The following is a 13335-nucleotide window of genomic DNA, read 5'->3' on the forward strand; positions in this document are numbered from 1 at the left end:
AGCTTTTTGTTCAACTGATCCAGCACCTTCTCAGTCTCCCATCCTTTGCCTGACAAGGACTGATCTCTTCCTGTGGGTATTCATTAATTTTCTTGTGATTATTGGTTGCAATAGTTCCAACAGTTATCAACGTCTCTCTCCCTCCCCTTATCCCACCCAGAAATAAAGTGATTGAATCTGAGAAAGGAAGCCAAGCTGCAGTCAGTGTGATAAATAAAAGGTTCCTTTCCCTTCTGAAACGAGAGAACCTTTTGTTTAGCAGTTTCTCTACTTTGATTTGTTGTGGAGGTTTTTTTTTGAAAAAAAAGAGAAATCTGGTTTTTCTTTCTCCTTTTTTTTTAAAAAGAAAAAAGTCTTATTATTTGGTGGAGGCAGGGATAGAGAGAGTTGAAATGATTTGTGTTTAATGGAAGGGGGGGGAGAGAGCCTGTGATTTTTGTTTTGGTTTCCTTCTTAAAGTGTGTATGCTTCTCTGTCCGCTCAGTTCTTCTCCCTAAATCCAGTCTGCAGTGCTTTACGCCAGCTGCGTGCACACTGGCGATGGATAGACACACACATCGATCTGCCCGTGAAGACTTGCTGTAGGAAAAGTCACATTTCCAACAGCAATGATAACATAATAATCCTTGCATTTGATTTGGCGCCTTATCACGTCGTCGAGACGTCTCAAAGCACTTCGCAGAATACATCGTACAGTGAACTGACTGCATTTTTTGTGAGCAAATGCGGCAGCCAATTGAGCACAGCAGCGTCCCACAAACAGTTCTGGATTGAGTGTCCACATTTTTTTTGAAGGGTTATTACCTCCGGAAAGCGATCCGCCGATCGACTAACAACCAAGTTCCTACTCACTGCTGAGTAAACAGAAGCGTGGACGGTAAGGAATCTTGCTTGAGGTTTCGTCCCGCTCGGGAATTGAACCTGGATCCTCTCGCTTGCAAGACGAGTGCTCTGACCAATATGCTACAGGACTCCAGTACGGTACTATATAGTATTCCCGAGGGCTCCTCTTCCCTGTGTTTATTTTTTGCTATCACATTTTCACCGTCACTATTGTATTAAAGGAAGGCGTCTTGCTACACACAAGCCTTTTGGGAACCGCCTTAAACTTTTATGTTTTTTTTAAACAAAGCTTTATAGTTTAAAAAGGTAAATATACATTTAAAACAATTTCTCCCAACATTTTGTTTAAACACTAGCTGTAATATAAATCACCCCAATGCTTAACTACTGTCTGCAGTGTGGAACCATAACCTTCACTGTTTGGTTTTACAAATTGTGATAATATTACTCTATGAAAGTATCCTTCAGTATCTTTGCCCATGTGCACTAGTTGTGATTGTTGCTGTGCTTTGCCTTTACAATAACTTCATAACTTTTTTTGAAGCTTCAAGTAATGAATTAGATTAGAAAATGATTAAGAACATTTCTTTCTCATGAGGGTTAGCACCTATCCAGCGTTGTATGCAAGCAGTCTAAAATGCTTCTTAGATCCTTAAGAATTGACTGAGGCTTGATTCCATGAGATGAATTGCAGAATACTTTCCCTTTGACTGTGTTGATGAATGAAGGTATGGTGTGCTGCTGAGATCAAGTACTATAGCATGCACGTCTTGTGCAGACTGCTGCCACAGTGAGCAACTGTTTCCAGCTGTGAAGACACAAAAGACTGGCTAAGGTATTTTGAAGCTTGAGTTTGGCGTTATATAGGGTATACATCACTTACAAGTAAGTATTCTGGGCTGACTGTGTAAGTGGCTGGGGGCAATGTGCATTCTGTCGGGATAGAGCTTATTGTTTGTAGTTGCACAATGTTCTTTACTAAATTTAAATTGTTTTTGCTCGGGCATAAAAGTTAAATGGGCAACCACGCAGTATAGAACTTCCTTGCTTTGATTGTCCTACGCGCCAGAGATTTGGCTTTCAGGTTTGAAGTTGTGTCCACACTGCCAACCAAGTTTCCGTTGGAATACTGTAAGCCTGGCTTTGCTGAATGTGGTTTCTTAAAGGCATTTCAGCCCAGGGAAGATCCTGCATACCCTCCCCTCCTGTCCAGAACAGAACATCCGCTGAACCTTCTCCAGCTCTGCGATGTCTTTGTGAATTCAGGGAGTCCCCAAAATGCACACCATATTAGAAAGGACCAGTGACCTGTACAAGGTTAGTGGATTTGACTTATTTTTATAATCAAATACCCTGGAGGTGCAGCCTAGAGCAGTGTTTGATTAGCTTTGTTGACTGCAGTATAGCATTGACCGGAAACTTCATTGAATGATCAATGATTACACCCAAATCCTTTTCATTCTCCACTATTATCCGATACAAAATTTTACTCGTTCTAACAGCAAGAACAACAATAACAATTTATATTGACAGTACCTTGCAATTATTATAAAGCCAATTAATGTTCCTTAACCTACTTGCCTTCTTCGTCCAGATCTTCTTTGAATACTATTTAGTCTGCGTACATTATCAACCTGCCAATTACCAGAAGCTTTCAAAACCTTTTCTAATCTCTTATTGGAATAGATTTCGTCTTGTAGGGTTTTTTATTCTGAGCGAAGCAAGATTTTCTATCCAATATATATAACTGTCTTATGGGTAACATAGAAAGCCAAGAGTATTTTAATCAATGAGTTCAGATGACACATTGACCAGGGAGACTAACATTTGCGTGGTTCCTAATTGCCCCTGAACCCAGAGATTACACTGCTAACTTGAATGTACATTTGGTAACTTGTTTGTCTTGGTTCAATCTGCACCATTTTAATTTGATAAGGTGATTCCAATTTAAATGTTGTGTTTACTTTTGGGGTGGCAGTGTGCATCATTATCGACTGTGATTGCCGGCGGACTACTTTATTTGTTAAAAATTCCAGTATCAGTCCTCGTTCAGTATTAGGCAGATTGCCTTTGGCAATGTTGGCAACTAATGGGATTTTGCATTATAGTCCTGCATCGCCAAGGGCATCAGGCATAATGTTGAATGGACTTTTTACCCTTATGTTTCTGATGTGTGATAAAGCGCACACAAGAAGATTCATTATTTATGATACGATCATTGCAATGTATTGTGTAATAATCAGCAGTTGATTTGCTGGGCAATTCTCTTAGACAGTACATATTTACTGTCCGAGATATTTGGTTTTGGAGTACCTTTTTGTTTGTGGGACATTGTTGTGCGCAAACTGTTAGCCGTGTTTCACCCACAAAACACAGTCTAAATCACTGTACAATTATCCTTTAAAGCACTTTGAGACATGATAAGGCACTATATCAAATGCAAAGATTGTTATTATTATATTTAATACTTAAGATGTAGTGTCTGGCTTGTATTTAGGAAAGATTTGTGCTTGTGAATTGATCTTTAACTTTGTTCTACATATGAAGCAAACCGTACAATGCAGTAACGGTGAAGGTTTTGTTAGAGTAGCTTTTCAGTCCATATGTTGGCGTGATTTCTGCATTTCCTATGCAGTGAGATGTGTCGTGTAGGAGATTGAAAACATGGTTTGTTATCTGGAGGTCGGTGGTTGGTTTTAATTGTAAAGTGAGATTTGCTACCTCATGGAATCTGTTTGTGAGCTGCAGGAATATGATTTGCCAGCATCAATAATACGGCCATCGGCTTCGAGCAGGCTGCCAATGAGAAATTAATTCAGACTCATGTGGCCATTGGCTGCAAACAATTAGCAAGGCATTGCGGTCAGTGGTACAATGAAAGGCTGTTTTATACTGTCACTATCAGTTTGCCAGCCACAAAACCTGACAATTCGTGGGAAGTGATCATAATGGGACTTCACTCCCAAATCAAGAGGGAAAAAAACATTCAGGCTGAATTGCTCTGTAAGAGAAGCAATCTGCAGCAAACGCGATACTTTTTTTTATGTAGACGCGCCCCAATGGCAAAATTTTTGTGTAGAATTTCACAATGTAAGTCCTTTAAAGGACCAATGGCAGGCATTGTAACGTGTCTTGCAGGAAGCCTTGCCACATGGCAATAAGCACACAGTCAGGGTGCAGCTGCGTCAAAGTCACCCTTCAGCTACTTAAACGTAAATTATTATTTCAAGTTAGTTTTTAATAAAATCTAAGACTAATATTAAGTGGCAGTTTAACGTATAACAAGATAGACCATCTGCTGCAGATTAAAGGATTCTCCTCTTGTCTTGGCTTATGTTTGCTCGTCCTCTGAATTAACCCAAAAATTCAAATTAATTGGGTATGCGTCTCATTGTTGCTCGTAAAACCTCGCTGTGTTACGGATTAAACGATTGATGGACAGCATAACAGATTCACTTCATTTTTAATTAATCTCGTTCGGTCAAGCGCTTTCAGACATGCCTTTTGCGTGAAAGGCGCTATTTAAATTGTTGTTGTAGTAAATTTACAACAACAACAATCAGCACGGTGGGATTGTGTCAGGGCCGTGACTTCGAACATTTACATCAGAATAGTTAAGCTGCTACCAGCAGACTTAACTATGAATCGAATGGACAGATTAAAATAGTCATTGCATCCCGACCCATCATTTGTATTGTTTTGTTTCAGTGACCTGTAGCCATAACAGAATCCTCTTGGTGGGCATTAGACACCATATGAGTGAAGCTCAGGCAGTGTAAAACCATCGCCTTAACCCCACAGATACAGCTACCAAGGAAATCCTCGTTGTTTAGAGGCTGGGTATTATAGGTAGAAAGGTGTTAGTAATCAGTCATTGACAGCTAATAAAGCATTGTGAAACCATTGTCCCCACAAGGAAGAAAGGAGAGGTACAGTATGTTGACAGAATTTTGCAGCAGGAGATGGGTTTGAATCCATGAATTGCCACACAATGAGTTGTAAATCGATCAGTTTGGGCAGTTACAGTAACGAGAGTGCTTCCTTGCAGAGACTAATGGGCGATTGAAGGATATGTCATAGTGGGCCTTTTCCACATGGTTTTCAATAGTCTGCACAAGAAGGTCATTGGTGAAAGCCTTGGAGCAGGTTATTTTCCTGCAAATCTTAAATGAGTTGGGTGTGAGGTGTGTGACAGTCCTCCTGAGAGCAATCATTTAATATTTGTGTCACTGAAATCCATTTATGATGGCCTCAGATTTATTTTCAGGTGCACTGTCCTAGCTTTCAGGATTCATTTTCTTCCCCTTTTTCCCTTTTATATCCAAGTTTCTCCTACTAGCTGGTATGGCAAGGATATCGGGAAAGAGCGGGGGAGTGGGAATGATTGAGTAGCTCTTCCAAAGAGCCGGCACAGGCATAATGGGCTGAATGGCCTCCTGCTGTACTGTAATATTCTACGATTCATCCTATCTCCATGTTGTCCAGTGTCACAGGTTTCATGGTTTCATAGTCTGATGTCGAATTGCTGTATTTCAAATGTGTGATATAAATAGAGTATTGTGCTCCTTGCCATGTTACGCTAAAAATCCAGATTTGTGAGTGTGATTGTAGCTCTCTGCTAAAATTATTTATCACTTCCAGCTAACGGCTGGTTATATGACATGGCCTGTATTTACTTTTCTACAGAAAGACTCTTTAGAAACTCATGTGGAATGGAAACACAGTTTTCTGAATCAGTTACTCATGGCAAGGAGTCTTGGAGTTTATATTAAGAAAGTGGATCTCAAAAAATCTCAGCATCAAACTAGTAAAAAAAAAGTTTTCTTCTCTGCCAAGTAACGTAACTGGCTCAGTTATTTTGTTTATACAGCAGTTGAACTGTTTGTGCTAAATTATTTCCTTTCTCATCTTGATAATTTTAACTTGGGAATGTGCACAAACTTTCTCCGTGTCTCCCCCACACCCTCCCCCAACCCCCATTTTTTGCTGTGGGCTGAGAGCGAACCTGTTCATGTTCCTCACGTTTCATGATTATTGTTTTGAAAATAAATCTCACGGAATTTCAATAATAAATATAAAAATTATGTTTAAAATGACACCGCAGTTGTTTCGGAGCACTCAGTGACCTATTTGCTGGTTGATTACAGCTTCTGGGTTTTCGGTGTGAGGTTTCACAGTGACGTCACCCACTGCGTGATACCTCTTCAGCTGAGCTCAGTTGTCCTCAGTGAACAATTGAGGACATCTCTTCAGCTAATCTATCAGCGTTCAATCGAGAAGCGTAACTTTGGGGAAAATGGCCTGCGTTCAATTCCAAACTGCAACGCACAAACAAAACAAGGATGTCCCCACCTTCCAAAAAAAACACCTGTCAGATTGAAAAAAGGAAATGAGTATAAGAATATTTGTACAATACAATGCAAGATTACATTTGTAAAGCACCTTTTACGTCGGGAGGATGTCCCAAAGCGCTGGACAGTCAAGGATTTGGACCCTGCACTGCAGTATTGTAGGTGCCTTATTACAATAATAAGTGGTGCTAATTTATTTGCAGGAAAATTGAATGCAACGTAATAAATTATTTTTTAAGTGGGAGAACGACCTGACTTTTCTTTTGACCTTTTATCTGGATGCAAAGCCATTTTTCTATTAAGCTAAATATGAAAATAATAATCCTTGCGTTCACATTGCACAGTCAATCCATTTCGCAATATGTTCTGTGAAGCACTTTGGGACATCTCAATGACGTGATAAGGCGCTATATCAAATGCAAGCATTATTATTATTCAATACAGCTCCTTTCATGTCAGGAGGATATCTCAAAAAGCTTCACAGGATGAAATACCTTTTGGTATTCCCAATTTTGTTGTTTTTGTTCCTTTTCCTCACTGCAGTGTTTCAGAGAAAAATATGTTTAAAAACCGGCCTTCGAATTTCAACATTGCCCCAAAGCAGTGTATTGTATTGTAGTGTATTGGTGTTCTGCCTTTACCACCAGTCTTTGCTGTACCAATGGTGAGGATTCAAAATCATTATTCCCCACATATCAAATCTTGATCTGCTTCCATACTATCAGAGAGACACAGAGTGGAGGTGAAGTTTCCTGTAACTGTCATCATGGACTGCTCTGTAACAGATGGTTTTAGAGTAGATTTGGCAGCCATTTAGAAGCAAATCACCTTCTAAATCACCTCTGAATCTTGACTTGGCAGTGTGTGTGTGTGTGTGTGTGAAGAGAGTGAGACTGGTGGAAGGTTATAGATATTTAACTCCTGAGTATTTTCTCTATTTAACAATGGAAGTGTTGGAAATAAATGTATTAATTCCTTTCCCTTTTTGTTTTTCATGTTGCCGGCAGATTGGGACAACATTGCATTAGTGGTTCCAGCACTCAGCTCCACGCTGCACTCAAATGGGTCAAGTGGCCTAAAATGATATCTGCTGACTTCTGCTCACGTTGTGACGGCTTCAGAAAGGTGACTATGTTACCATGGTGACTCTTTTAACCAAAGGTCTGCAAAACAAGGGCTTGGATTATGGTATATGCAATACTTTCAACCCAGAACTGGTAAGTTTATTAATGTTCTCTGTTGCATGCATTTTTTTTAAAAAAAAAAGTAAATAATATCACAAAAGGCTTCTGCAGGTAGAAACTTTTTGTAAGGACTTCCTATTATATAATAGTAATGATATAATCTTGCATTTTATACAGTGCTTTTCACGTCTTCACGTCTTTTATTTTTTTTCTTGAGGGATTATTATCAGGTGTGTGGAATAAGGAAACTTGCCCAAGGTTTTGCCCTGCCGGGAATCGAACCCAGGTCTCTCGCTTGCGAGGCGAGTGCTCCAACCACCGAGCTACAGGACTCCACATTATAATAATAATGCTTGCATTTGATATAGCGCCTTATCATGTCTTCGAGGCATCTCAAAGCGCTTCACTGAATATACTGTAGAGTGTAGTGACAGTATATTATATATACCCTAGTGGGCTTTCTGATACATGCTATTCACCTAGTGAGGGTTTAAACCTGCCATTGTCAGATGTAAAATGGTCTGTCCTTACCTTTCCCCGGGTGGGGGTGGGTTGGGATAAGCAGATTTTCCTTGGATCTGAACTGGCTCCAAGGCTCTACTTGGCAATGGAATGTTGGAATCGAGTCAACCCTCTGTGGCGGTCTCAGTTGTCTGGTTCCTGAGCCAGTTGAGCCCGCAGTATTCCCAACTCGCTGCTCGTGACACACCAACCATTCTGTCTTATCGGCAGGACATTGGAGGGGCAGACCGGTCACTGGGGGGCAGTGGATAGTCATCCCAATTTGCAAGAATGTCGTAGAAGTACCCTTGGAGAGATCAATTGCTGCAGGGAAATTTGATTGCCGAAGAGTTCTAATGTGGAGGTTTCTGTTTCCAGGCATATTTACAGCACCATGAGCAGATAGCCAGAAAACAATGAACCTCTTTTGTATTCTATTCACTATTTGTATACAGATCCTCTTTTATTCCAAGAATGCAATTTGCTTAACAGGTCTCTGGTTTAATTTCATTTCACAGGCGGTAATATTCCGCAGAGCACTCTCTGTTTAGATACCAAAAGTGAATCAAAGCAAGATTGATAGCTGGGATAATGAAGTAAAGTTTATGCCCTGGGAAGCTGAAACATGACGTTGTGACTAGCAAGAAAATAAATGTTACTGTGGATTCACATGCTGAAAACCAATGCTGTTCTCAACTGAGATTTCAACTGGAGTCCTCTTTCCAGTATTTATATCTCAGGTAGTTTGTATTCTTGTGTTTGATTCCCCTTTATGATATTCAGCACTAAGTCTCCATCAAGAAATATTATTTCTGATGCATTTGGTTGTGCAAATTGGATCTGGGTTTAGTTTGGGGAATATTCTGTGCTTATTGAGTTAAATGCAATATTGCATAGTTGTGCATTCATTAAAGGTAAATCTATATATAATTTCATTTTAACTTTAAACGTGCTCTGCCATAGAATTGTAATAATAATCCTTGCATTTATTATTATTGTAACTCAGTTGCAGAGCAAGTTTAAAGTTGAAATGAAATGGAGTTTTACCCTTCAAGTTTCGGACTTCTGAATTCTGAGGTTTGTACCTTTCACACCTGCTACCAAGTCACAAATGGGGCTCCTGGTTTGCTGCAGATTAAAGTCGATATTCTGTCTATATACTCTGTCCTGGATGGTTGCACCTTTTAGCAACTAGCACCTAATATAAACAGGATAATTTGTTGTTGTAAAATTATACAACCACTCCTGAACTTCGGACCAACTCATCATCTCTTTCTGATGTTGCAGCTTCTGCTAATTCTGACACAGTAAAACCTATGATGTGCGTTGTGTAAATAGAGCCTATTCTGCGGGTTGCGTGGACCATGTGTAAACACAGGCTATGTAGAACGGCAGTTGACCGTAAAAAATGCAATTACAAATTTTAATTAAAAATTATAAACATTTAAAGAAACGTTTACGCAACTCAACTCGCATAACAGGCCCCAAGCATTTTACAAGCGGTTTATACAATTTGAAGCTATCCGAGAATCCTCATTAATGGACCAGTTATAAATCGAGTTTTATAAAACCCGGGCTATTATCTTTCACGGCAGGACTGTGGTATGGATTGCAGCAGAGTTGCCTTGTATTGCTAGCGCGTTATTGATGACCGATTCAAGCACAAGTTTTGGAGTCAAGGGCGAGAAATTTCCCCAAGCCGTTAAGTGCAATAATTTAGCAGCAAGGAGCGATTATCTGATATGCTAAATAGACTGAATGGCTTACTTATTGTCCATCGTTTATGTATTTACACTTACTGGCACAATGAATATTTACCCCTAGCATTTTCCCCAGAAATACTATTCAAGGAAAGGAAGGCGATGGTATTCCATCCATTATCTGTCACATGTATTCCTATCCCGGTGGCTCTTTTGGTTTAGTGACAAACCAGTGGTGGAAATGGCTCTTAGAAAAGTGAATGTCTTCAAGATGTACAGTAAAACTCAAGCTTTATCTTTACAAATTGTATAATTGCCTAAGATGTACATACACCACAGTCCCATTCAATTTCCTTTCAAAACCAGTTGAATTTCTTTGCACTACTCGTATTTATCACCTACTAACTCGTAATGCACTCCCCTACCCTCCATTACTCCCACACTAATGCATCGAATCGCGGGAAACTTAGTTCTGATCTGTCACCGAATGCGCAGAAGAACTTAAATACCCGCAATTCAACACTGTTCCAATGCTTTCCAGTAAGTGCGCATGTGGCGATGAGTCAAGATGGGGAAATGTAGACTTGACCCATCCTCAATGGACACTGAATTACATTTGCGCAGTGCAGATTATTAATTAATTCGGATTCTATATGACTTATACAGTTTGTCTGTAACTTGACATTTGTGTACGTCATATGAATTATGGGCCCGACTGATACAACTTGTGAGTATTACTATACTTTATTTATCACGGCCAGGAGCATCATTATTCAGGGCCTCTGTCCATACCCTAACTGTATCCATTCAGTAATAGGGTATTGTAGTTCTGTTTAGATGGTGGGAGACGAAACCCATATTATGTTCTTTGACTCGGTTCAGTTCAAAGCTATTGAGCACTGAGTTCTGGGTGAGGACCATTACTCAGTCACATAAAAAAGTCCCTACATTTGGAGATGAAACCAAGATACCCATCCTCTGGAATAGTTCAACCAGGACTGCAAGAAGATCTAGTGAGCTTTAACAAAGCCTTCATGTATACGAACAGAGGAGCTGCTATTTAAAATCAATCCAAAGGTCTTCACAGAATGCCTGTGGCAAAGTGCCACACTCCAGTACTCCCGTGGAACTCCTCCCTCAGCAATACAGTCAGCTGAAATCCTTCAAGAGTTCCAAGGTAGAGTTAATCATCACATACTGAACCTGGGCATACATTAAGTTAGGAAAATCCCAGACTTACCGATAGGCAACTTAAATGCAATATCCCCCCAAGTCTCTTTTTGAGCTTAGTTGCCAGTAAGGTCAGATTTGTGAGACACTGGTCTTTGTTAGAGCAAATATTTGCTGTTGGCTGCTATTCAGAAGTAAAATTAGCATTTATCACATCTCTGCCAAACAGATTTACAACAGTACGATTGCACTCTGGCCTGCTGCACGAATGGAAGTTCTGGACTGGTTGTATTTCTTTATCACTGCTGTTAATAAATTTCAACAGTTATTTAAATGCTTTATACTTTTATTGACTATCCAAACGTCATTGATTTCCCCGGTTGAGAATGACCTTATAAGTACATGACTGGACCCTGTGCTTCAGGGTTTGTCTGGACGGCAGAAAGTCACTTGTGGAGAAAGGAAAGAGACTGCTCACATCGTATAATGGGTTCTATTAGAGATACGTCAGTGCTCATAATTGTTCTTCTATACTAATAAAGACGAAACATCTGTGTGTGTCTGTGTCCCCCCCAAGAATGCAATAACCGATTGACATAGAGACATGGTTTATATCTCATTGGAAAGGTCTTGCATGGGGGAGCGTCATGGGCATATTTTTGGGGCAGGTTCTCCTATCGTTGATGAACTAAATTACAAAATATATTAAAAATGCTTTAATTAAGCCCCAATAAAATATCAACAGAGGTCACACACCCTTCTAGAGAGATACATCTATACTAATAAAGACAAAATGTCTGCCTGTGTGTCAGGAGTCCTCCCACTGAGGCTTCCCACTGAGTCCTCCCAACAGGAGTCCTCCCAAAAGGCTATGTGTGCAAATATGTGAACAAGGGATGCTAACGAGTTCAATAGCACATTTTCTTAATCTTTACGGATAAAGATGCCTAAGAAGCGAAGGTCAAGCCTTTCAAGGACAAATAAAAATGCCAGACGAAAGAGAGAAGGATGATTAAATGAAAATGGTTGCAAGTGTAGCTGCACTGGGTACAGCTAGTATTTAATAAGTAAAACGGAAATTTTTCAGTGATACATTAACCCTTAGGGAGCTGTGAATGCCTCCTGTGGGAAGGGCCAGTTCTCTTGGGGAGGAAGAGGGAGATTTTTAGATGCACAAATAACTTAATAGTAATAATAATCCTTGCATTTGATATGATGTCTCATCACTTCATTGCGACGTCTCAAAGCATTTCACAGAATATATTGTCAATGTGGATTGACTATGTATTTTGTGGGTGAAAGTTGATGCAATCCTGTGTTAGTCTTTGATCTTTTATCTTGGTTCGTTGGTTGTAACACCAGGCCACAAATAACTGCTTTTTAAACAGAATTGCTCCCATTTCCCAACAACAACAAATTACATTTGTATAGCGCTTTTCCTATCGGGAGGACGTCCCAAGGTTCTGACCTCTATTTCCCTAAAATAGGTGGTGGGAGCTGGAGGGAAGCAAAAAAAAGTAAGAAATAGATTTTTGAAGTCAAAAATGTAATAGTTCAAATGAATAAAAAGAGCAGAGAGAAAATAGGGAAAAAGTAGTGGAAACAAAAGAAATATAAATAACAACAACTTGCAATTACATTGTGCCCTTCATATGGGGTAGCATCTAGGGGCGCTTTAAATATAAAAGGGTAAAAGAAAAGAGCAGGGACTAAATGGGTAGACACCTTTCTAACCTCCTGTGAAATTCTGAGCAATAATATACAAGGTCATTTTTGGAATTGTTAATTTTTACTTTAAATGATGCCTATTTGCGATTGTATTAGTTAGTTAATAAAAAAACAAAGCTATCCTGATGTTTTTGTTGCTGGATAGAGGGTCTATTCAGCATCGCAATGGGTACATGGAGTTAGTCACCCTCTCAGAGATGGCAGATCTGCCAAACAGTCACCCAAGGGTTAAGAGTTTTGTTATAAATAGATTCTAATGTGGCCGCAAATTGATAAATGACTCGTGAAGCTGACCATAACTCACTTGCAAATAGTTACGATATCTCACTGTTGGCCGAGACACAGCATCTCTCTTACCAACTGCTGTGAGTGAGAAATATTTTGAGTGGATTCCTTTTAGTACGATGAACCTTTGAAAGTGGATACTATATCGTGTAAATACCATTATGATAGAAATGTTCGAATGTAATTAGATCAAGGTCCCTTGCCACTCACCGTAGGTTGCTGGTGTTGATGTTAAGATATCCTTGTGTAGCTGAGACCTTGCTCCAAAAAAGCCAGTACTATCATATCTTAGGGATCTCCTGGCACTTGCAAATAGTGTGTGCACACATGAGTAAGATTAAAGTTCAGAAAAAGGGCAAACAAGTCAGCATGGGGCGGGGTGGGGGGGTGATGGGGGAATGAAGGATGAGGAGGAAGATTTTGGATTGATTTGGATCACCTGCTTTTTTAAAGCAACTGACGTATGGCTCTTTAATCTTTACAGCAAGTTTCCACTCTTCGTTTTAGTAATTTCCTTCTCTTGCTCAAAGAAGAAGCAAATTCTTAACAAAATTGTACCGCAGCAAGTTAGAG

General features: G+C 39.7%; 1 protein-coding gene across 1 annotated transcript in view; it reads left to right on the forward strand.

Moving 5' to 3' along the window:
• Positions 1-1927: 1927 nt before the first annotated feature.
• The window catches only part of fam53b (family with sequence similarity 53 member B), a 38099-nt gene continuing 26691 nt past the window's right edge, over positions 1928-13335 (forward strand). Inside the window, 2 exon segments of the mRNA XM_007903943.2 lie at positions 1928-2160; positions 7202-7411. Coding sequence (XP_007902134.2) covers positions 7334-7411 — 78 coding nt within the window. The 5' untranslated portion in view covers positions 1928-2160; positions 7202-7333.

This window comes from Callorhinchus milii, unplaced genomic scaffold (genome assembly GCF_018977255.1).
Source record: "Callorhinchus milii isolate IMCB2004 unplaced genomic scaffold, IMCB_Cmil_1.0 Scaffold7, whole genome shotgun sequence".
Taxonomy (NCBI): Eukaryota; Metazoa; Chordata; class Chondrichthyes; order Chimaeriformes; family Callorhinchidae; genus Callorhinchus; species Callorhinchus milii.